The following is a 23,205-nucleotide window of genomic DNA, read 5'->3' as shown; positions in this document are numbered from 1 at the left end:
ATTTCTCCTATAACATATGATGTGTGTTATAACATATGACGTGTTATTAATTTTGCAAATTTTAATAGGCATTATAGTTCTGAGTGAAGGAAAGTGATTACTGCCAGTGCCACCATTTATCAAGAACTAAAAAAAAAGACAATCTTAATAAAACCCTTAATCACATTGTAAAATTAACAATAAGCTATCAAGGAAAAACACACAAATAAAATCAGCCCATTTCCTATAGCACTGTAATTTCATCTATTACAGAGTTCAGTCGCAGCATCACACAGTCTTGCTTAATTGATAAAAAGGAAACTATTTACATCCGTGAAAAAACTGGCCTTGTGACTACATACAAGAGTGGGGGGTGGAGGTTGTTGCTGCAGACTGTGTGCTCTATACATTAATGCAACAGCGGCCCCTGTTGATTAATCAGTGGTACTATTAAGACAGGTTTTGAGAGTCGAAGCAACGCGCATAAATATCATTTTCTTAATTAAACAAAAAGTGTACAAACTAATGTGATTAATTAAACACCTAATATTAAACTAAAGAGCCTTTGTCACTTCCTCAAAAACATGTCCTCTGTTTGTGCATGGTGGTGGAGTACGTTTCCGTCCAGACAAAAGCATTGTTATATATTATGGCCCAGTGAAACCGAGGACGGACATTTTGGCTATAATTCCAAAAGGGATGGCACGACCACTGTGTAGGGAAATATGAACAGTTCGAAATAGCAATCAATCAGTTTTAGCACAAACCTTGAGACTTCTGCCAGACAGCAAAAAAAAAAAAAAAAAAAGTCAGAAGAAGCCTACTTGAAGATTTATTTGGTGTTTAATCAAAGGCACTTTAAATGGCGGCAGGTTCAGTATGCTGACTCCCAATTAACATGACTATCACACAACACAACCACTTCCCAATATAGGAGGCGTGCACCCTATTGTAAACACATTATTTCAGTGGTTTATTTTTTCTACTTCTCCACACGAAAATGTCTTAAATAATTAATCCAGCTACAGCAGGTCACATTATAGTGGGAAAAGTTAAGTAAATTATCCAACCACCCATCTCTATTTTCCTAATGTAGTGGCAGTAGTACCACAGATATCCGTATAGGGGCGCTAATTGTTTCTGGACAAGGGGAAGAAGAACGCCGCTCAGTTCCAGGAAGTGCTTCAAAAGAGTTGTCGCAGTGTTCCACAGCTGGACGGTCTTCACACCTTTCTTGCATCTTCACACCTTGGAGTTCAAAAGTAAGACTTTTCCCGTGATGCGTTTTGTTTTTCCCTCGTAATTCAATTGTCGTTAAGACACGGACACATGAGGAAGTAGCTGACAAAGGTTTGTTCGTGCAAAAGTGACAGCTTTAGGTTTCGTTATTACTGCACTCTGCTGTTGGAAAGTAATGGAAAATGAAAGTAGTTGACTAACTTCTCAACGAAAATGATACATGCCGATTTTTTTCGGTGTAATTTGTGCCTAAGGCAAATGGCAGAAGTTGCTATTAACGCTTGTCTTTCTACAACTCTTTTAGTTTCCCAAATTATCAACAAACAGTAGCATATTCTTAACTCATCTGAACTTACATAGCACTTTCACTACAGCTGCAGCTTTAACAAAATAAATTACAGAACACGTAACAAAACACAATGAACAATAATATTGCAGAACACATAAAACATTGACAATAATACAATCTTAATTAATAATTGCATCATTTATCACTATCGTTTTTATTATAGAAACTTACAAAAAAAAAGCAATCATTTTAAACAAACGGAATGTTGTGTTCCAGTGGTGTCATATGACCTGAGAGAATATAGAAAAAACAAAACATTTTAAACATGATAGGAATGTTGCGCACCCATGGTATCGTCACATCTGAGAGATAGAGAGGAAAACAGGAAAACTGGTTACTCGTTACTGTACCTCGTGAACATCTCAGTGCTTTCATGTCTTCTTGCCACTTCCCTTTCAGCAGGCCATGGCAAAACCCAGAGTTTCTTCCATCGACGGTAAGCTGGCCGAAGAGTTCGCCGCTCCCTCCCACGTGGACGAGGTCCGGGAGAGGATGTCCGCCTTCGCCCGACTTCACACTGAGGCGGGCCGCCGCGTGGTCCTCATCACATCTGGCGGCACCAAAGTCCCGCTGGAGTCGCGCACCGTTCGCTTCCTGGACAATTTCAGCAGCGGCAGGAGGGGAGCGCAGTCTGCTGAGTATTTCCTGGAAGCAGGTTACGCCGTCGTCTTCCTGCACAGGCATCGCTCGCTCTACCCGTACGCTCGCACACTCTCCTCCATCAATGTGCTGGACGCCCTGCAGTTCTCGGGCGGGGCTCACGAACCGGACCGCGTGGTGGTGAACCCGCAGGTGCTCCCCAACATCGCCAAAGTGCTGAAGAAGTATCGCGAAGTCACAGAAGGCCAACTCCTGCTCCCTGTCGAGTTCAGCACTCTGTCGGAGTATCTGCACCTCCTCAAGGCGTCAGCGCAGGCCCTCAGTGTCATAGGTAGACATTAACACCTGTAGCGCCAACTCGTGTTAGCATGTCGTTAACAGACTTGTGCATTTTAGGATCCAAGGCCATGTTTTACTTGGCAGCAGCTGTGTCGGATTTCTACATCCCCGCGTGTGACATGCCGGAACACAAAATCCAGTCTTCAAACGGGCCACTTCAAGTGAGTCCAAAATGAAAAATTAAAGCAGGCTATTTGGAATTTTTCCTCCCCATTGTGCCTGTAAAGCAGTCAAGGCTGATAATCATATTATATTTCTATAATATTTACACTCTCCAGATCAGCAAGGCCTAATTATCGAATGCTTTTAAAAGAATATCGCGAGATTATCTTGTGGTGTGAGGTGTGCTAAGGATGAGTTATCATCGCTAATTTGTTTGGAAGGTGATTGACAGTAGAAAAATGTAGGTTTGCCAAAATACAGCCATTTCTCTCATGGACTCTGAAACTGTGTTTATTTCGTATAAAATGGGGCAATGATGTCATCTACCGGTGATTGGGCATCAGTAAAGTTGTTTCCAAGTTTGATATTTACAGTGGAGCATAATCAGATTCGCCCCCATTTAGCACCGCTCTAAAAAATACCAATTGACAAGTATACTTGTCAAAGGCAGTGAATATTAAACAACTCAAAATTAGTATTAAATCTTTTTTTGGGCGATTATGCTGATTTTGTAATTGTGGAGGGTAATAATTGAAATTGTAATTGACTTTCGATTAATTGCACAGCCCTAGCTATTCCCATTCCTTCCGAGCCAAGTCACTCAGCCAGATTATGAAATGTCTCTGAAAGATTATCCTGAGCGATTATCCAGTGGTGTGTTAAGACTGATTCTCCCTTGATCTGCTGGGGAAATGGTTAATTATAGTTAATGATTGGAAGCAATTGTCCAATCTCAGATTTTAAAAATACTGTTTAAAATAAGTATGCGTGCGCCCCACTGATAAGATAAAGTGAGCCATTTAAAATCTAAACAATAATTCATATCTACCTGCAGCTAAGCTTGAAGATGGTGCCCAAAATCTTGTCGCCGCTGGTGAAAGACTGGGCGCCGCAGGCCTTCGTCATATCCTTCAAACTGGAGACGGACGCCGCCATCCTGCTGGACAAGGCTCGACAAGCGCTCAACATGTACAGGCACCAGGCGGTGGTGGCCAACGTGCTGGACTCGCGGCGGGGCCACGTGGTGGTGGTGACGCCCACCAGCCAGCACGAGCTGATCCTCTCCAAGGAGGACGTGGACAACCAGGTGGAGATCGAGGAGAGGATTGTGACCAATTTGACAGCGGCGCACAAGCGCTTCATCGAACAACAAGCTGGCTGACCGACTGTCATCATTAGATGCATGTTGTCTGGATTCTTGGCTTTGTAGTCGTAGTAGGGATGCTGACTGAATTGATCATAAACAATTATGTGCAATGTTTGTATCATGGAGTTTTGATGCAGCTTAGGAATCATGGATGTTAAGGAGCCAAACAATTTAGGCCCCAGTAGTTTGATCATTTTAAGTTTAATCAGACCTAAACCTTTCATTTCTTTTCTTGTTTTTTTTTTTTTTTTTTTGTTTGGCAATTTTTAAATCCATTTGCCACAACATGTTGAGTCATATCTAAAATTAAAGGCCTTTATGAGGATGCGCCAGAGCCACCATTTTCTTATTGTCCTCATATGATGACAAAAAAAAAAAATACTTAAACTGTTACCAACTCTCCAGAAATCTGCAACAATCTGTATCCATATCAGTCTTGTTTACTATGAACCTCACCAATGAACATAACTAATATTTTCACATTAATATGTTTTGAATAATGTCATGGTACTTATAATGTATGTCCATCCCTAATTCATACATCCACATAGTAGACTAAATAAATGCTCTATTATAACCAGTATTGTTTCTGTACAATGCTCTTAACCTGTTAAAAATAATTAAAGATTATTGTATAACATTTATTCACTTTTCATGATGTCAATATTGTTATAAAACTGATTTAACAAAGTCAGATTTTTCAGAATCGTAAGCACATCCCACTTGAGGTGTTTCCCTTTGTTACTTGAGTTTGATACTCTTCTTGACCCCTGCGCGGATACCGGACAGTTCTCCGCCGTATCTCGTCTCCTCCCGTCGAACCTCGCGGACCTGATGAACACAAACGGGTCAACGGTGAATATGAGCGTACGCCGGCACGACTTCAAGTGTAGAGAAAACACACACCTGGCCCTTTCTGCGGATCTTAGCCCGCCTGAACTTCTCCCGGTGCTTGACTCGAGGGTTGCGGTCGATCTTCTTCCTCTTGGGAGTGAGCCCTCTGTTCTTCGCCATCTGCAACGAGAGCCGAGGCACGAAATTAGGATGTGTTTGACATTGGAACTTATTTTAGTAAATATTACACTGGGTTTTTGGCACTTTCACACAGAGATAACGCAAAACTTCCAAATTACGACAAAATCTGGCATTTACAGTATTCACGTCTGCCTTTTACACAGTTAAGAAACGTAAGTTTGTCTCATACAGATCCCGCAAAATTAGCCCATTACGGCAGCAGAACTGTCAGTTATTTGACTTTCACACAGAGCCCAGTGAAGAACCATAAGCCTCTTTCATGCAGAGATCTCGCTAAATTGCTGCAGGACAATCAGAGAACCGCCTTTTACTGTGCGTCTGTGTGCCTTTTGTGCAGAACCCAGCAAAAGCAGAAAAGCCTCTTTCTTGCAGAGATCCTGCAAAATTGCGCCATTACAACAGTAGAGCATTTTACCAGTGACGATAAGCAGTTTGGAAAATGGATGGATTTTAACACAGAACCCAGTAAAGGTGGGCTATTTCCAAATCTGTGTGAACTTTCACACGGCATCCTGCAATGACAATTATATGACATTCTGCCTGCAGCAATTTAATATTAGAATCGGGTTGTCCCATCAAGTAATCAGCAAAAAATGCTCTTTTAAAATGTTTTTATTTTTAATTGAAGCAACATATCGTCACTGCTATGTGGATTTTTTTTAATTTTTTATTTTTATTTTATTTTTTTTACATTTTTATGTTTTTAGGATGAAACTGAATGCAGACATCCCATAAACGTAAAAATATATATAAAAAATAAATAAAAAAATAAAAATAATAAAAATGGACGTACCAGTAATTTTTTTTTACATAGAAGCAATGACATGGAAAACCAAAATGAGATTCTTTAAACTTTTTTTTTTTGTAGCCTAATTATTCGAGTTATTTGATTAATTGTTGCAGCTCTTAATTACCTGGTACGTGATTCCTCTCTTGGCCTCTGAATCGAACTCCTCCTCTTCATCCACATCTTCTTGCACCCTGCAACATCGTCGATAATGAAGAAAACGTGCTGATTTTGTTTTTTTTTTCATACGGATTTCACAATCTCTGACTCACTCATCATCGTTCTGTGGTTTGCGCTTCCTCTTCGACGTCATCCTCTCCTCCACTTCTCTGTAGAATCGCAACGCCGACTCCTCGTCCAGGTCCGAGTCGGAGGCATCGACCGTCTCTGGCACCACCACACTGGAATCCTACGTCCACAAACGGTTCTTCATTAGCATTTGTGTTAACCGCCAGTAATGGAAAATATGCACGGCGACAAGGTGTGAAGGTTTCAACATTATGCAATACGTTAGCCTAGCAACCAGAAGTTAGCATGCTGTCATACCCCAAATGACGCAAGCATAGAGCCCATTTTCACGTATATATATATTTTTTCCCCCACCTTGTCTTTTTTGGTGGACGCAGCAGCTTTCTTGTCAGCCGCTGGTCTGCTGGTGATCTCGTCTTCCTCCTGAGCAGCCAGCAGCTTGCTGTACTGCGGCGCCAGGCGGGCGTCAACTGAGCCCAGTTCATTGATGAGCTGCAGGCAGGATGATACACGGTTAGAAAAATTACTTTTCGTTTATAAAAGTATAATGAAGATGTAATTAGGCTTGCGTGACTTACATTTCTGTACGTGAGCATTCGTTCGATGACCGGGTGGTTGTGAGCGGGGATTCGTTTGGCTTTGAGCACCAGGTAGAAGCTGATGTTTGTACAGTAACTGCGACAGGGAGCGTTAAAAGTTCAGATGGGTTCACGTGTGACATCACAATTTTAAAATTACTGTACTCACTTGAGGTAAAGCTGCTGTTTTGTCTTCAAGTAGTCGGCACCCTTTTGGAAACAGAAGCAAAGAGAATTTGTTTAGTGGAATCAATGACATTAGATTGATTTACAATTGATGACTTTTAAAAGGAGCATTTTCTTCAAACAGTTCTCAACTGTTTTCATAAAATACAGTATGTGCTTTCATGCTTGCCTGTTTTCATCAAGGTACCACAAGGATCAAGAATTACAGCACCCTACACAGCCTATTTCTTTTGTTGCTGAGTACAAATCTGGTTACCATAACAACCGGATTGACGGTCGCCGAACATTGCTTCTACATGTGGTAGTATTTATTTATTTATTTTTAAGAATTTAATAATAAGACACAGGCAAGTCAAATAATTACAAAGCTACATGATAATATCACTGTACATTAAAAAAAATTGTATTGTTACTGCTTCTGTATTGTTATTGTTTGTAAGGGGTTAGCAAACAACCACAATGCATCCCGCACACCACACGCATTTACTAAGCTATAAATAAACAGGTCACCTTTCCCGGTGGGATCTTTCCATCTTTGACCATCTGCACGAGTGGCTGCAGCTGGTCCTTCAGTTCTGTAAGCTGCACATCAACAAGTCCCGTTTGTCATTCATCTCATTGTTTGCATTGCCAAGCCGCTCTCACTCTCTCTGTGTACCTTCGCCTTGAAGTCCTGAATGAGCTCAAGCAGCTCGGGGGACTCCTTCTTAAGCAGTTTCATTTTCTCTTTGTGGGACATCTGCTGCAAGTCCTTGACGATCTTCTCCTTTTCCACAACCGTCGCCTCGGTCTGCTCTGCTGTAGCAAACTCCTTTATGTGGAGCCACATGAAACAAACAAGCAAAAAAAAAAGTTCATTATCCGCACAGGTGAGCAATTCATGACAGGTTACAAGTACCTGCAAAAAGTTTAAGTCGTAATCCTCCTCGCTGAGATGCTCTGCCAAACGCTTTTGGATTTTCTTGGCTTCTTCTTCCTCCTCTTCTTCTTCCGCTACCAGCTCATCGTGAGACTTTCCCTCTATCGACATAATGTGGAAAGCCGTTACGCGCACTGGAATGCTCAAATTCCACTCAAAACAGATTTTCCTTGCCATGTCCTACATAGGTTTTAATAATTTTGATAATCTACCAGAAATGCAATTTTCCTTCCATAATATTGCTATTTAATATGCGATTATTTTTTACAAGGCCCTCTTTCTATGCATTTATTTTGAACAAACACAAGCAATACATTTATCTATACAAAAATGTTTTGGTTTCATAGTTTAGGCATTGCAATATTCTGTGAGCCTTGAGAGATCAGTCAGAAAGCATTCTGACTAAATAGGCCTGGCACTTAACTAATTTGTTCCCCAAAACGTATAAATACGTTCTATTTTAAATGTTTTAAGTGTCCCAAAGATGCATTTATACATTTATGTTGTTTTTTTATGTTAGAGCAAACAAAAGGTTTTTATGCAGCCTCTGAACTGCAGAGAATGGCTGAACAAGGGGTAGTTATTACGAAAACGTCCAGCAGGTGGCAGCAGAGTATAAGAGATCAACCAGGGCCATGTTGTAAACAAGCTGATTTCCCCACAGTTCTAAAAAGATTTATGAATAATGATTCAACTTAGCTATATTCTAATACTAATAGCTACAAAACGAAAACAGATAGAAATATACTTTTTTTGTGACGAAAGAAGAGACTTGAATCTTTCTTTTGGTAGGTGCCATGCTTTTATAGCAATGAAACGTAATATTCTGTGGGCCTTTCAAAAATCAGTCAAAATCCAGGAAAACGGCCGGGAGCAAAAGGGGTCGCTTCAGTGAAATTTTCTGCGAGTGAATGAGTTAATTGATTCCCTTTTTAAAAATGTCTGGCATTGAAGTAGTTAAGCACAGAACTTATATAGACATAGCTATTAAAAAATGAAAAATTAAAATATCCATTCCCATTCCCCAAAACACCACCCAAAATTGCAGCCTTTGCAATTTGCATTCTACCACTTTGTGATGTCAATTTGACTTTGCCAAATTGTTAAGCCCTAATAAACACTCCTCTTCACTATATAAAGAAATACAGTATGCTCACTTGTGGCCACATAGTCGGAGTCATAAAAGATCTTCTTCTTGGTACCCCAAGCTAGTTCATTGGGAAGCTCTGAGGAGGACAACACAAACAATGTTAAGCGAGCTCAAAGTGCACCAGCATTATTGCCTGGCGGACTCGTGTCTCACCTTCCTCTTTCTTCCCCTCGAGGTCGCTCTCCATGTCAGTGCCTTCATCTTCCTCCTCCTCCTCCTCTTCTTCTTCCTCATCATCGTCCGTCTCGGAATCATCCAAGGCCATCACTTCCTCCTGCAGAATTGAGCATAAATTTCCTCTGGATTTTCCATTTAATTACTCCCACAGGAAAAGGGGATCACACCTCATCATCCAGGTCCTCCTCGTCGCTCTGCAATTTAACTCCACTGGCGAGGAGTTTCTGTGTGGAAAAGTTCAAAATATAAAAACAAACACTTAAGCTTTAATTCCTGATAGTATATGTGGCTCTATTTTTGCCTGAAGGACACTAGATGGCGTTTGTGTTTGAGCCCAGTTAATTAAGTTAATTAAACAGTTAATTGCATATTAAATTGACGACAAAGTATTCTGATTAAAGACTTACCTCAATCTTCTCATCGTGAAACTCATCAATTTTGTCCTTGGAGTTCTGAGATGAGAAATTCAAGGTTGCAAGATTAACGTTTACATTTTCATTCACATCTAAAAATTTAATTGCGAACTCACAACAGCAACAAAGAATAAAAAAATGGATGGAAACTGTTATGTACAGATTTTTTGTAATCATAATTTACATGATGTATTCATTATTAATAGTGGTCTGTCTGGCATGTTTTACTAAATGTCATGTTTATGATTGGTAATAATAATGATAAACACAAATAGTATGATTTGTCTAACATGCCCACATTCTTAGCTGTCAATGTTTATGTACAAAATTACTCACGTCATCCCTATACAGTAAATTAAAAACACAATTTTGGCATGTGGTGTGAAAGCAGTGTTATAAATCCATTCTAATGATGGGGGGAAAAATTATATTTGCTAAAAACAGGCGCTATACCAAAAACCTTGACAGATGTACATTCTCTGTTCAGTTATGTTTTGTTAAACACCCAACTAGTTGAGAATAAAACAAAACACAAAATCTTTTATCCTGTGATCAAACCGGAACGTAAATAGATGGTTAAATAAAAAGGTGAAATAGTAGTTAAAACAAAGACAGAAACTACTTACTTTATCAAGGACAGTCATGTTTTTATATCCTTCTGGATCACCTTCATCATATTCTTGCTTTTTAATTGACCTCGGGACCTTTTTACGCCTATCAACAGAAACAGATGAGTGGTGGTGGAACTGCAGTTAGATTCTGAGACTGAGAGGCGATTTGGCCAACAGCTCTCCTGCTGGCGCTATTTTGCCGTGAACGACTCTGAATGGTCAATCGCCAGAAAGATGCCTCGCATCACCATCTTCTGTGTCTTTTCACTGTTGTCGGCACTACCAGCGAAGCCAAGCATTACCGGCAAAATTACACAAAGTGGCGAATTGCCGGTCAAGGCAAAATATACCACTTCGTACATATTTACATGGTCATAAAAAATCAAGATGGTTAACAGATGGTTAAAAATTGTCAAAAATCGTTTTAGGAAACCAATTATAACCAAATTTAAAAAGTGTTAAGCTGTTAACACTTTACTTTGTACACTGCTACTTCAGTTGTGACTTTACACTGATGTTGGCCAGACTCACCTTAATGCTCGAACCATCGTGCAGGAATTCAATACAGCTTCCGACAAACGAGGCAAACAAGACGATAATTATTTTTAGAACAAGTGATAAATTACGCTTTTCGATACGTAGATAGCCCAAGAAGTAAACATTTAACACATTGCTGTCTGAACATGTGCTTCCGCAAATTCTTCTTCTTCGGCATGTTAGTGGAGAGCGACGTGAATCATTTCAGGACTAGCGCCACCTGTTGTACCACAAGGGGACTAAAAAAAATAAACTGATGGAAAAAGATGATTAAACGTCCATATCCAGAAATTATCCGTATTGCTTATCCTCACTAGGGTGTTTAACTAGGCTGTTTTAGGAAAACACAAACACATATAACAAAGCTTTTGTCTCTGATGCTGTATGCAAGTTAAAGGTGATCCAAAGTTCAAAACTAATCTTAAATGGCACAGCCTTTTGTCAGACTGGATTGTCAACTGACGACAGTTCACTCCCGGTCATTTGTGGGAAGCATGAAGTATTTGTTCGACATACTTTCAATGTAGAAAGCACAGTGACAGAGTGGTTAATGTCAACTTCACAGTTCTGAGGTTCTGGGTATGAATCTTGTCTCCATCTTTCTTGTGTGGAGTTTACATGTTTTTCCGGCCATTCCATCCATCCTTTTTCTATAGCATTGATTTGGAGCCTATACCTGCCGACTTTTTTTTTTTTTTTTTTTTAGCATGCAACAGACATTAATTCACACTCACATATTGACATACAGTACACACATCCATGGATAATTTACTTTCTTCAATGAAACTAGCATTTATGCTCATGTGGGAGGAAGACAGCATACTTGGAGAAAATATGTAACTCTACAAAGTAGGGCCAAAGCTTTGGGTTCAACCTCTTGACTGTGAGTCAGATATGCTAATCACAAATACACCGTCTGGTCATAAACTCAATTTTCTATAGTAAGTAGAGTACATTTTATTTAGATAGCACTTTACACTGAGAGGACTCACAAACTTAATACTACAGAGGTAACAGAGGTTTTGTAGTTTCTTTCAAGACATATAGAGCTTCGTTTTTGTTAAGCGGCAGCTCATTCCTCTTCCCCTTTTCTTTCCTTTAGAGGCTTCCAACTCAAATCCAGGGCGAAGCTGCGAGGTCTGGGTTTCGAGGCCAGTGGAAGTCTTTTCAGGGCTGACTTGATCACATCGTTCCTCCTTTTCATCAGGATTAACCCCGGCGTCATTTGGTCCAGCTCATAACTCTGCACAGTAAAAACAAGACTTTTAATTACATGAGGTCACATGATAAGTAATGCGACAAAATGCAGCAGCAAGTGCTTACCTTGGAAGTGAGCCTTGGTACAGAGAGCGTTCGCTCATTTAGAGTTGGCTCCGTGCTGGCTGCATCCACGCGGAGGTCCATCATGGACTGGGTCTTCTCGGTCATGTTGTTCATGGAACTTCTCCTGAATAGTTCCGACTTGTTCTTCTGAGGTGTGAACCTCTTCATGAGGTCGTTCAGCGAGTTGAAACTCTCCGACTGCGGCACCCTCAAGATTAAAGGTTTCTACAAGCAGAAGCATTCAAATACATCTCCAAATTTGAAATTAGAAGCTAACTTGTGGTTGTCAAAAACACAGGCAGGTTCATTTGAGATTTAAGGAATTCCTTGCACCCCCTTTTTAATGGTGAACCCATTAAAACTGACCTGGGAGCAATTTTGAGCACTGACCCGCAATCTGTAAAACCGGTTTTATGTGTATCGGCTTACTCTCGAGGCGGCTACGTTTTCTATGCTGGAGCTGATGTCGTCCAAGCCGCTCTCAACGCTCACGTTGGGCTCCGGCCCTGCATGCCGCTTTTCCCTCGTCGAGGAAAATAAAAACTCGTTTTGCAACAAGTCGCCGTCCCTGTTGTCGCGCCACGCTGACAACGCTCTGTCTTCTGTGTTGTTTCTCTTCTCTTTGGTGAACTGCCGGGATGCATCTTGTCCTGTCTGGCGGTCTGTCCAGCTGGGAATGAAATTAAATAGTTGATTCTCAATATTCCTGCAGTTTTGGGGTAAGGGTTTGTTTTCTTTTAATGTTAAAATATTGGGAGAAAAGTACATTTTTATATTAAAAAAAACAAAAAAACGTTTCAGATATGTTAAAAAGCTCACTTGAAAATTTTTGCGTTGTCCGGCATATTGTTTGTCATTGGAGAGCTGTCCCATACCCTATTAAATAGAAAAAAAAAGTATCAGTTAAGATACATTCATATAACATACTGAGTTAACAAAACAAAACAAAACAAAACAAAACAAAACAAAACAAAACAAAACAAAACAAAACAAAACAAAACAAAACAAAACAAAACAAAACAAAACAAAACAAAAACAAAAACTCATAAGTAACTGGTTCGTGATTCGGACAATATTGATTATATGGTGCTGTGGAGACATATTATTAAAATAAATAAATAAATAAATAAAAAAATAAAAAATAAAAAAATAAAAACACATACCCCAGACCCCCCCCAGACCCCCCCCAGACCCCCCCCCAGCACCACCCCACTCCCCCCGGTCTATTTTCCGGCAGCTGGGGCGCCAGTAAATTACTGTAAAATAACGGGAACTTACTTTTTCGTAAAATCACAGTTTTCCCATAATTAAATTAAAGTTGTTTGTTTGTTTTTTACTGCAATTTCATTATAATTGTGCCTTATTTTCAGGGTTTTTAAGTGTTTGATTAAAAACATTTTCTAATTTTAAAACAATCAAACAGACTAGAAATACTGTAAGTAAACATTGTATTGTTACAAATAATGCTTAAATTTACAGTAATTGGATGTTATTAGTTGTTTTAAATGACATTTTGTGGAGAAATATTGTTTAATAATTTGTCGAATTTGTCGGCTGCATGATGTCACTCCCGCGGCAACTTGCCAGCATGCACAGATTTATATTATTTTTCACTCACTCACTCACAAAAGTTGAAAATGGAAGACCCTGCCTTTAAATGTTATGTCAATATTATCATAATTTTACAAACAATACTTTGCAAGGTACTATATAAATAAAATGTATGTACTTGCTTACAAGTACAACAACAAAGTTAATGGTGACCCAAGCTTTTTTGCACTATATGTTTTGAGGTTAGTGTCCAAAACATGAGCATCTCATCCACAGTTTTTGTACCTTCTCGTGGTCATCGGCTTGCATCCATTCTGAGTAAAAGTATCCAAAACGGCTGTGTTTTTATCAAACCGCATATCAGTCTGCAAGGCTGTTTCCTTTGCCACAATTCCCTCCTCTTCAAAAAGACTATCGGGGAAGCTTCCCCTGGGGACGACGCCCATGGCCTCCCAGTCCAGATGGCCGTCCATCGGTGGCGAAGGAGGGTTGAGGACCTCTTGTTTCATGTGGAAGTGTCTTGGAGGGCTAGGGTCTTTGAAGTCTTTTTGTTGCTTAGTCATATCCGAGTAGGGGACGGCGTACTCCCACAGATTCGCAACCGGGGAGGACGCGGCAAACAGGGTCCGGAACTCTTTGTCGAAGCTGTCCACGGCCGAGCCGGTGACGACAGTGACGAGTTGCCGGTGTAAGTGAGCATCACTCCATGTGAGGCTGTCAAGTACGAAGACAACCTGTTATGAAAATCATCGGCTGTTATAACGAGAGACCCTTTTGATACGAAAGTTTACCTGTAGCTACCATGAATTGCTGTCTCCAAATCCACCAAGATGAATTTGTCTTTCAACTCCCCGACCATCATCTTTCCCTTACTCGAACAGAAACTTTTACCTCCAAGAACACGAACTCGAATGTTCTGCGATTAAAGGGGAGACAGTATTAGGAACAGTGATAGGTGGCAAAAATGTAGTAGTACACTTTCCGTCAGCCATTGTCGGATCAACTTTAGAGACTAGAGGTGGGGATGTGAGTGGTTGTCTGTATCTATATGTGCCCTGTGAATCTGCGATTGACATGTGACCAATCCGGCGTGTGGGCAGCCAGCTGGGATTGACCCCAGCTCCCTGTGAACATCCTGTTGGTGTAGGACCTTACACACTCAGAAATATTTTAGCCTAACTTAAAATTTATGTCATGTTTTTACATGACCAATTCCCATTTATTTTACTACTACTGGGGTCCTAGTGTAATACTCTGATCGTCTAAGTGTTGAATGCTTGTTCGGCACCATGGTAACATGCGGTCCAGGACACAGTGAACTCTCTGACTTCAGGACTGGTAGATAGATAATTAGCTAATTTGTCATCATACCACTTTGTGACACAATTAACAATTACACCAAACAAACAATTTCATTAAAAGTCAAGTTGTAAAAACTCCCTGCCAATCTTGATGACAATCAAATCTTAAAAAGACATTATTACATTTCTATACATTTAATACAGTTTTCCAATCATGTTTTTTTCTTCTGGATTTCTTCCAGCGCCTTGCAACAGTAACACGAAAACTGTACTGAATGCTGTGCAACCAGTTGAACTGCAATACGTTGCTGCCGTTACCGTGATTACCGAGGCATGCGTGTGTCATCATAACTAGCGTGCAATGCAGTTTGTCGAGTTTTAATTAAATCTTTTTGGGGGTTTGGACCACTTCCAGCAAGTATTGCTGAATCTGTTTGAGCATGTTCGCTACTTTCGACTTGATGTGCTTCTGTCAAATTTTCCAGTCCCACTCACCCGATGTCCCAGCCTGTGGAGTGTGTACTTCTCCTCAACGGTTCTTTGGTTGAGGATGATGTAAACCGGGACACCCCTGGAGGCTGCGTCATGTAAATCCCCAATTATAGTGCTGTCCGTCAGCCGGTCAGTCACAATGGCAAGCACCTGCACCAAAAAAAAAACAAAATAGCCTTAAGGAGCAGCTCTGAACGCAAAGAATTGGACTCGGTGTAAAGTATGCGTACTTGGCTGGCCTTCTGCAGATGCCGCCGGATGACCTCTCTGATGGGAGGTTCCCCCTCGGCGGGGGGATTGGTGTAGACCGCGACGTTCTCCATGCGCACCCAAGGCGCCTCGGGCCAGCCCAGGTCCAAACCGGGAGCGGGCGCATCGGAGCAGGACGGGAAGTAGGAAGACGTGAGGTCCGCTGCACGTGGATCCACTTTCTCCTCTTTTTCCAGGGGCGTAAAATGGAAGTCCTGCACCCAGCTGGTGATCTCGCCCACCTCGTCGGGAGACAGGAAGGAGCCGAAGAGCTCTGCGCCGACGCAGTTGTAGAAGGCTTTGGGACCTTCGCACAGGAGTTTCTCCATCGACTGGCGCTCCCGCTCCGAGTAGAGGAACTCCGGGGAAGACGGCGTTACCGGCTGGAACACCGCGTTCTCATCCAGACTGGCCTCCTGAGAGCCCGGCATGGCTGTGATGAAATGTTTACGTCTCGCAACTACTGATCCTGTCTCATGTCAGCCATCAGTTCCAAATGGTTGACAGTCCCTAACCCCAACCCGTTCATGTTGACCTTAAAGAGAATTCCGTAGAGGATATTTATGCCGTCGGTGCATTTTTTTTCCGTCGATGTCTTTTTGTCAATCTCACCTGCAGTAGTTTGTGTGCTTCTCGCCTGACTCGTTCCCACCCCTGCTTGTCATTTCAGTCAGCCTTCCACTCCTTGCGGGCGACATTGTAATCGGATTCCACGGATTCTGCACCGCTGACGGATTTCTTCGCCGTTCGCGCTTGGCGACACAGTCTCCTCCCTACACATTTTCATCGTCTGTGTGATGTTTGCGTATTGGTCTGAGAGAGAATATTGTCAAATAGGTCTTTCTTAAAGTGATTTTTGTGTCTTTCTGGACTGATCCAACCTGACTGACAGCCTTGTCAATCCAGACGCACAGAGCCATTTCCTTGATACTCCTTATTTTCCATTCATGAATTCCTGCTTCTATGCCAGAAGAACAACATGCCGAAAGGTGACCGACAAAAGGCCACACACCCTTAAGTAATATATACAAACAGCTCTGTCTAAACACATGACGTCAACAAGTCCAGCTAAGGCTTACCGTACAACTTTGACTAATCTTGCATGTCAATACACTGATTTCGCTCACAAGTCTGGCATAAGCAGGTTGGAAATAAAAATAAGACAGTGACTGCCTGAGTGATTCTTGAAGGCTTTTTAGGTCCTTACTAGAAAGAAAAGAAATAATAAGAGAACGTTTTTATTGAAGGAAAAAAATGGAAATTAAAAGGATGAAGTTACAATTTTTAACGAGGTTTTTGAGTTTTTACTTACCCTTTTGTGGTTCGATCAGATGTCGTTGATATTTGTCAACTTTGAGACTCTTGTTTGATTTTGACTAGATAAATAAACTTGACTTGGCTTGACTTGACTAATGAGCGTATTCTCATGAAATTGTCAGACAATGGTCCAATAAATATGGCCACATAGGTCTTTTTGAAAAGGTGACAAAATACGACCAAGTGTTACGTATTTTAGTTTAGCGCCCTCTAGCGGAGATGTTCAATAGCGCAAAATACGCCCGTATTTTGGTGCATGGTATTTTTTTCGCTATTTAACATGGCCGATAGAGGTCGCTAAACTACAGTACGTGACACATCGTCGTATTTTGGTGCATGGTAAAACGACCAAAATGATCGTTATTGTTGGAGGACTTGTTTAATTATCAAGTTTCTGTCATAGTGTTATTTTGACTCCAAAATACACACCTTACTGTTTGAGAACCATTAGTAATATATATTTTTTTCAAACAGTTCTGAAACCACGAGCTGCATGATTTTTTTTTTCCCGACACACAAAAAAAAAAAAAAAAAAAAAAAAAAAAAAAATCACATTATTGCAAAGTGGAGAAAAGTATATATATATATATATATATATATATATATATATATATATATATATATATATATATATATATATATATATATATATATAATAAACTTGTAATTTGAAACAATTTAAAAACTATCAATTTGTATGATTGCTATTTTTGTTTCTTTACGGCATGTCCATATTACTCTTTTGAATTGTTACACTGGGAAAACAACACTCTTTAAGGTCAAAGATTTTTTTTTTTTTAATTCAAAGAACCCACACTGCAGTAAGTTACTCACATCACTCAGCACATGATACAGCATTTTTCCCTTGATGTGTGTGCACTGCTTGCACTTTTGTTGATGTTCTTACAGCAAGACATTTTTACAGAATGCAACAACATGGCCCTTTCAGTCTTTTTGATTCCCACAAACGTGAAAGTATGTTTTCATTCCTTCTTTCGCAAGTGTCCATACAGGACGCCACTGATCAGCAGGAGGGGGACGCACAGCCAAGCCAGGATGAAGCAATAACCGAAGCGGCCATTGCCCAGATCTCTGGAGTCATTTAGGATCTCCTTCCTGTGAAAGGTGAAGATGAGGCACGCTGCAAAGTCGGTGAAGCCTGCAAGAGTTACAGAAAAATTGTTGTGGAGAAAAATAAATAAATAAATTTAGCCGACTTCTATAAAAACGGTAGAAATGATCATTTCCATTCAGAATAATAAAGAAAATTGAACACTATCACAATAACATTTTTAAAAAGCAAATAAAAAAAAAACAATGAAAATTTAAAAATCTAATAAAATAAAATACATTAAATTAATGAACACTTGCAAACAAATAAACTGTCTATATACATTTACACAATTTTAATTTAAAAGAAAAAATATATATAGTTGGAAAATTATTTCCACCACATGACCTGTTCGTCGGAGAATAATAAGGTAAAAATAAAATAAAAATAATGAAAAGGTATGACGTTAAATTAAATTCAGAAATCAAATTGTAAAACAAAATAATGCAAACTATTTCCACCACACTATTAACTCCTCTTCCCAGAAAAATAAGATTGAATCATATTAACTTTAAAAAAAAATCAGTATAAATAAATGGAATTAATTTAATATTAATCAAAACAAAATTCTCTATACTTTCATGTTAAAGTAATAACTCAAAACTGTCAGGAAAATTATTTGCAACACATGATAAATTCTTCTTCTCAGAAAAGTAAAATAAAACGAAATTAAATTATGAATTTACAAACTGTAAAAAATAACGATGCAGATTTACTCTTTTACTTAATAAAATAAAATTAAATATCTCATTCAATTATTAAAATACCAAGAAAAAAAAAGAAGAAGATTGCATTAAATGTACAGGTCACATTAAGCAGTAGTCAACTAAACATCAAGCATTAAATTAAAAATAAAGACTTGAAATATTTTTTTTCTTTTTTTTGTCTCTTTTCATTCAGTCAATAATGATAACAATAGTAACTAGGGGTGTGAATTGCCTAGTACCTGACGATTCGATTCGTATCACGATTCACAGGTCACGATTCGATTCGATACCGATTAATCCCGATACGAATTTATAAGTCGATTGTTGTGATTTTTTTTCATTCAAATTTAGAAAATACTAATCAGTAAGCTTGTAGAGTGTAAGATTTATATGAAAATGTATTATTTATTTATCTGAAATTTCAGTCTTATAGAGGTTGTAATCTGTTTCATGTTTGAACAGCATTAAAATAAAATATTAAGGCTTAATGTTCCGTTCATATAACATTCTTCCATGCTCAAGGTGTGAATCCTAAAAAAAAAAAAAAAAAAAAAAAAAAAAAAAATCGATTCTGCCGATTATTGAATCGATTCGAGAATCGCGCGATGTAGTATCGCGATATATCGCCGAATCGATTTTTTTTTTTTTTACACCCCTAATAGTAACCGTACCTGCAAAGGCCTGACAGAGTCCCGTCAAGTAGAAGAGTCCTCCTTTGGATAAGGTGAAGAGCTGAGCCGCAAACACCAGCAAGGAGATGGACGAGAAGACCACGGACAGAACCATGAGGGCCTGCACCGACTGCAGCCAGTCTGCAATGAGTGAAGCCCAACCAAAGTTTTCAAACCTGCAACTTTCAGGACATTATTGGATCATGCAGGAATGCAAGTTACCGCTCTCATTGGTGGCGGCGCACAGCCACGTATCTGTGGCATTGTCGTGGAAACAGTTGTACCACAGGTCGCTGATTTCCGAATTGTCCCACACCCACCAGGACTGAAAAATACACACGCACACACGTTTAATTTAGTATCCTAGTGGGGATGTCCCATTGACATAATGCATTTCCTAGCCTCTTACACTGATTGCCTAACTCCCAAAATCGACAACTGAAGATGTCTAGACTTGTGGGGCGAACCACATTGTCCCCCACAATACCAAATCAGTCCCCACAAAGATAGTCAAACCGGGAATACGGGCCCCATACTGTAGCAAAAACACATACGCTCACACAAAGTAAGTAGTCTATTTATAGAGCACATTCAAACACAGCTCACAGCGAGCAAAGACAATGACTTCACTTGTGTTGCCGTTTAAACTAAAGGAAGTTATTTGCCGTTCAGATTTTAATTTCTTCCAGACTAAAAGAGGCAGCGTGCAGTTTCTGAAGTTAAGTATTATGTACAGCCATCTGCATAGAAATAAAAAATAAAATATACTGTAACATAATTTTGCAGTATGTCTCCTAGGAGGGGAGCATAGAATGGCAGAAAAGCGCCAGATGTAGAATGGAACGTAACGAATATTTTTTTTTTTTTCGTCTGGCGTTGTTCAGGGTCGCAAACTGTCGCAATGATGTTTGCCAGACGGTCGCCAACACTTTTAACGGTCGAGAGAAGATAATTTCTTCCAGTTTAAAAAAGGCTGAATGGAGTTGTTTAATTCAAGTGGGACGTACATTTGGGAATTATCTGCTTAGAGATGGAATGGTTTAAAACAATTTAAATATATATATGGGGGGATGATTTTTCCAAGGGGGGTCATGTAAAAGCTAAAAAGCACCGGACCTATAATGGAACCCTGTGGGACACCCAAAGACACAAGCTTGCACTTAACATTTCCTGTGCGTTTAATAGTTGGAGCCTGGTGAATAGTTTTACTTTAGTTCAATTTTCTTTTCATCATATTATACAGTTATTAACTCTTTCTTACACTTTAATGTCAGTTTTCGAATGTTAGAAACTTAAAACTCTGCCTGTACAGTAGACAGTTAGAGCCTGGTGAGTATGTTTACTTCATTTTAGCTTTATCCATTCATCCATTTTCTATACTGCTTATCCTCATTAAGGTCAAGGGTGTGCTGGAGCCTATCACAGCTGATTTAGGGCCTGAGATGATGCACACCCTGTACTAGTCGCCAGCCAATCACAGGTTACATATTAACAAACAATCACACTCACATTTCGACAATTTACAGTCTCCACTGAAGCTATCAAGCAAGTTTTGGGAATGCAGGAAGAAACCGGAGTACCCGAGGAAGTTAAGATGATTAAATGAAATGTTACTCAAAGTTTCAGAAAGGTGACACTGCTTTTACTTTACAGCAGGCTTGTCCAATCATGGTCCTCGAGGGCTCGAGTCCTGCAGGTTTTAGATGTTTCTGTCCTCCAACACTTGATTAATATAATCAGCTCATCAGCAATCTCTGCAGAAACCTGATAACGATCCTGATCTTTAGAATCAGTTGTGTTGGAGGACAGAAACATCTAAAACCTGCAAGAGTCCAGCTGTCGAGGACCAAAGGATTGGGGAAGCCAACGTTACAACATTTTCTATGGACTAGTGTGTATATGGCTCCATCTGCTGGACAATAAGTGCCACTCACTCACCTTCTCCAGGGTCGCCACGAGCAGCATGGACAGAGTGACAAGATGCAGCACGGTCAAGGATATGAGCAAAAACACCATGGCTGAGGTTGCTATAATAAAATCAAGAAGAAAAAAAAAAACTCTTATTATTAGGCGGTGTCTTGAGGAAGTGTCGCAAGAGGGCTCAGTTATGAATCACAGCTCAGCTTCCTCATAAAATATCTACAAGATGAGGTGAAGACTCCCCAAAATGAGCCTCAATCTCGTGACTCCTTCCCCCTGAACATCTTTTATCTATTAGGGCAAATCACGAACACGCTCCCCCCTTACTCTCTCATCTTACACTTTTCTCTCCATGACATCACAACCCACATACTCATAACTTGTTTTCTTTCACTTGAGCAGCAAGATTGTGCCTTATTTGATCCCCGCTCCCAACCCCCATACAAAAACACTGAAAAAGCCCTTTTATTCAAAACAGGAACTGCAATTGAGACAAGTTGCTGCCAAAGAAAGAAACATGGAGGTCTTATGTTTTGCTTTAATGCTACCAAGGATTTGGGATTTTTTCAAAATACACTTTCACAGTAGTTAGTTTTGATGAGATTCTCTTCATATTCATATTCTAAGTAAAGGCAATGCATATTGGTCAACACTAAATAAATAAATAAATAAATACAGTCAGGCAGAGAAAAGAAAATGTGAGCTTGCTGACAGGGTGGACATTTTTGGCTAATGTTAGCATTTTATGAGCACATTGTGGACCTTCACTTAGTATGATTTGGGTAGCAAACTGACTGTATATCAATCGATATTTCACTATGACAGGGCGGACATTTTAAGCTTGTCTCCATTGAAGAGAAAACATGCCTGGTCATAATGTCACTGGATGCTTCTTAAGGGGGAAGCTGCCCGATCATGACAGGGTGGACAGCAATTTCAGGGATACATGCATTTGATTTTGAGAATAGAATTTATATGATCACAAATCAAAGTGATTTGTTTATTACAAAAAAAACAAAACAAAAACAAAAAACTTGTGGGCAATAAAAGCATAACGTTACGCTCATATGTTTACATATCCTAGGCCAAGGGTGGCAAACTGCGGTCCTCGAGGGCCAGAGTCCTGCAGGTTTTATAGATTTCCCTACTGTAGTGCAGCTGATTCCAATTAACAGGCTCGTTATCAGGCTTCTGCAGAGCTTGCTGATGAGCTGATCACGAATCAGTTGTGTTGAAGAAGGGAAATATCCAAAACCTGCAGGACTACGGCCCTCGAGGTCCGGATCTTGACACGTGTGCTAGGGCTTGTGCTCATACGTTTACATACAGTAACTTATGAGCACAACTGTATTTAAAAAAATATATAAAAAAATCACCACTGATATCACAGTGTAGTTGCAGAGCTGTGTGTGGCACATGCCAAAATCATGTACAAAACATCCACTGAAAAAAACAAAACAAAACTGATATAAAATGACACAAACACATTTTAAGAGAATGTTCAGCCACGTTAAACCTTAGTTTCATTATTATGCTTCATTTTCATGATGATAACAGCAAAGAACAGCAAAGGCGTTTCATCGTGATAACCCCTACATTCATATTTATATTCCAATGAATGCACTGGGACAGTGTGGACAAAGTTGTTCTCAGCAGTCTGGTCCGCTATGATCTCATCACCATATAGTAGATAGCAGCTTGCGTTTGCTTACATTCTACTATACGGTGCTTTGAGTTCATGTGAGAGGTCCTGATATTGGAAACACATCGTCCTTCTAAACATACGATTAAACGAATTTCCTGGAAGAACAGAAACACACGATGTATTCTTACCAGTTTGCCTGGATGTTTTGTAGTTTTGTCCCAAGAGGTGATGTTATCCTCCTCCTGCGCTCTTTCGAGGAGAGTCGGAATGTGTAGCGGCATAGGAGGAGTACGCTACACCCATTTCCTCTAAGTTTCACCCACGCCTCCCTTCCTCCTCTCTTGCCTCCTTGTGGCCCTCCCCCCTCATAACTGTGGTCTGGAGCAAAATCAAATTCCCCTTGCATCGGTCCAATTGTACCCCCTCCTTCTTTTCAAAAAGTATGAATGCGGTTTGCACTG

The 23,205-nt window shown here is 39.9% G+C and overlaps 4 protein-coding genes across 6 annotated transcripts; 1 reads left to right on the top strand and 3 right to left on the bottom strand.

The window, feature by feature from the left end:
* The first annotated feature begins 1,122 nt into the window (after positions 1 to 1,122).
* ppcs (phosphopantothenoylcysteine synthetase) lies at positions 1,123 to 4,459 on the top strand. Of its 2 annotated transcripts, none has more exons than XM_077530208.1 (4): positions 1,123 to 1,241; positions 1,967 to 2,498; positions 2,564 to 2,667; positions 3,504 to 4,459. In XM_077530208.1, the coding sequence occupies exons 2-4, from the start codon at positions 1,973 to 1,975 to the stop codon at positions 3,828 to 3,830; spliced, it is 957 nt and encodes a 318-aa protein (XP_077386334.1). In that variant the 5' UTR covers positions 1,123 to 1,241; positions 1,967 to 1,972; the 3' UTR covers positions 3,831 to 4,459. The 2 variants fall into 2 exon arrangements, with proteins under 2 accessions (XP_077386334.1, XP_077386335.1); XM_077530209.1 differs by having other exon boundaries at positions 1,126 to 1,241; positions 1,970 to 2,498.
* utp3 (UTP3 small subunit processome component) lies at positions 4,236 to 10,665 on the bottom strand. Its single transcript, XM_077530207.1, has 16 exons — positions 10,452 to 10,665; positions 9,936 to 10,023; positions 9,304 to 9,348; positions 9,064 to 9,120; positions 8,873 to 8,993; positions 8,727 to 8,795; positions 7,549 to 7,670; positions 7,309 to 7,461; positions 7,161 to 7,232; positions 6,634 to 6,674; positions 6,465 to 6,561; positions 6,241 to 6,378; positions 5,910 to 6,046; positions 5,765 to 5,831; positions 4,722 to 4,829; positions 4,236 to 4,646 (listed from the first exon to the last, which is right to left on the bottom strand). Exons 1-16 carry the CDS (start codon positions 10,466 to 10,468, stop codon positions 4,557 to 4,559), a joined length of 1,422 nt encoding a protein of 473 aa, XP_077386333.1. The 5' UTR covers positions 10,469 to 10,665; the 3' UTR covers positions 4,236 to 4,556.
* A 521-nt stretch (positions 10,666 to 11,186) lies between these two features.
* Positions 11,187 to 16,323, bottom strand: fam83e (family with sequence similarity 83 member E). Of its 2 annotated transcripts, XM_077530769.1 has the most exons (9): positions 15,986 to 16,323; positions 15,355 to 15,908; positions 15,128 to 15,274; positions 14,123 to 14,247; positions 13,617 to 14,045; positions 12,600 to 12,656; positions 12,210 to 12,450; positions 11,781 to 12,005; positions 11,187 to 11,700 (listed from the first exon to the last, which is right to left on the bottom strand). In XM_077530769.1, the coding sequence occupies exons 2-9, from the start codon at positions 15,802 to 15,804 to the stop codon at positions 11,530 to 11,532; spliced, it is 1,845 nt and encodes a 614-aa protein (XP_077386895.1). In that variant the 5' UTR covers positions 15,805 to 15,908; positions 15,986 to 16,323; the 3' UTR covers positions 11,187 to 11,529. The 2 variants fall into 2 exon arrangements, with proteins under 2 accessions (XP_077386895.1, XP_077386894.1); XM_077530768.1 differs by having other exon boundaries at positions 15,355 to 16,323.
* A 1,166-nt stretch (positions 16,324 to 17,489) lies between these two features.
* Positions 17,490 to 23,009, bottom strand: emp3a (epithelial membrane protein 3a (MAM blood group)). Its single transcript, XM_077530009.1, has 5 exons — positions 22,933 to 23,009; positions 21,118 to 21,206; positions 19,402 to 19,504; positions 19,180 to 19,320; positions 17,490 to 17,849 (listed from the first exon to the last, which is right to left on the bottom strand). Exons 2-5 carry the CDS (start codon positions 21,193 to 21,195, stop codon positions 17,674 to 17,676), a joined length of 498 nt encoding a protein of 165 aa, XP_077386135.1. The 5' UTR covers positions 21,196 to 21,206; positions 22,933 to 23,009; the 3' UTR covers positions 17,490 to 17,673.
* Between the last annotated feature and the right edge of the window lie 196 nt (positions 23,010 to 23,205).

This window comes from Festucalex cinctus, chromosome 8 (genome assembly GCF_051991245.1).
Source record: "Festucalex cinctus isolate MCC-2025b chromosome 8, RoL_Fcin_1.0, whole genome shotgun sequence".
NCBI lineage: Eukaryota > Metazoa > Chordata > Actinopteri > Syngnathiformes > Syngnathidae > Festucalex > Festucalex cinctus.
Note: the sequence above shows the minus strand (reverse complement) of the source record. Positions and strands in the feature narration are given on the sequence as shown.

Coding starts and splice junctions, on each gene's coding strand:
- ppcs (XM_077530208.1), top strand. CDS start 1,973: ATGGCAAAACCCAGAGTTTCTTCCATCGACGGTAAGCTGGCCGAAGAG. Junction 2,499..2,563: donor GCAGGCCCTCAGTGTCATAG/GTAGACATTAAC, acceptor TGTGCATTTTAG/GATCCAAGGCCATGTTTTAC. Junction 2,668..3,503: donor CTTCAAACGGGCCACTTCAA/GTGAGTCCAAAA, acceptor ATCTACCTGCAG/CTAAGCTTGAAGATGGTGCC.
- utp3 (XM_077530207.1), bottom strand. Junction 9,121..9,303: donor TTCACGATGAGAAGATTGAG/GTAAGTCTTTAA, acceptor TTTTCCACACAG/AAACTCCTCGCCAGTGGAGT. Junction 6,379..6,464: donor GAATGCTCACGTACAGAAAT/GTAAGTCACGCA, acceptor TCCTGCCTGCAG/CTCATCAATGAACTGGGCTC.
- fam83e (XM_077530768.1), bottom strand. CDS start 15,804: ATGCCGGGCTCTCAGGAGGCCAGTCTGGATGAGAACGCGGTGTTCCAG. Junction 14,046..14,122: donor GCAATTCATGGTAGCTACAG/GTAAACTTTCGT, acceptor CGTACTTGACAG/CCTCACATGGAGTGATGCTC. Junction 11,701..11,780: donor TACCAAGGCTCACTTCCAAG/GTAAGCACTTGC, acceptor TTTACTGTGCAG/AGTTATGAGCTGGACCAAAT.
- emp3a (XM_077530009.1), bottom strand. CDS start 21,195: ATGGTGTTTTTGCTCATATCCTTGACCGTGCTGCATCTTGTCACTCTG. Junction 19,321..19,401: donor CGCCGCCACCAATGAGAGCG/GTAACTTGCATT, acceptor CACTCATTGCAG/ACTGGCTGCAGTCGGTGCAG. Junction 17,850..19,179: donor ACTCTGTCAGGCCTTTGCAG/GTACGGTTACTA, acceptor TAACTCTTGCAG/GCTTCACCGACTTTGCAGCG.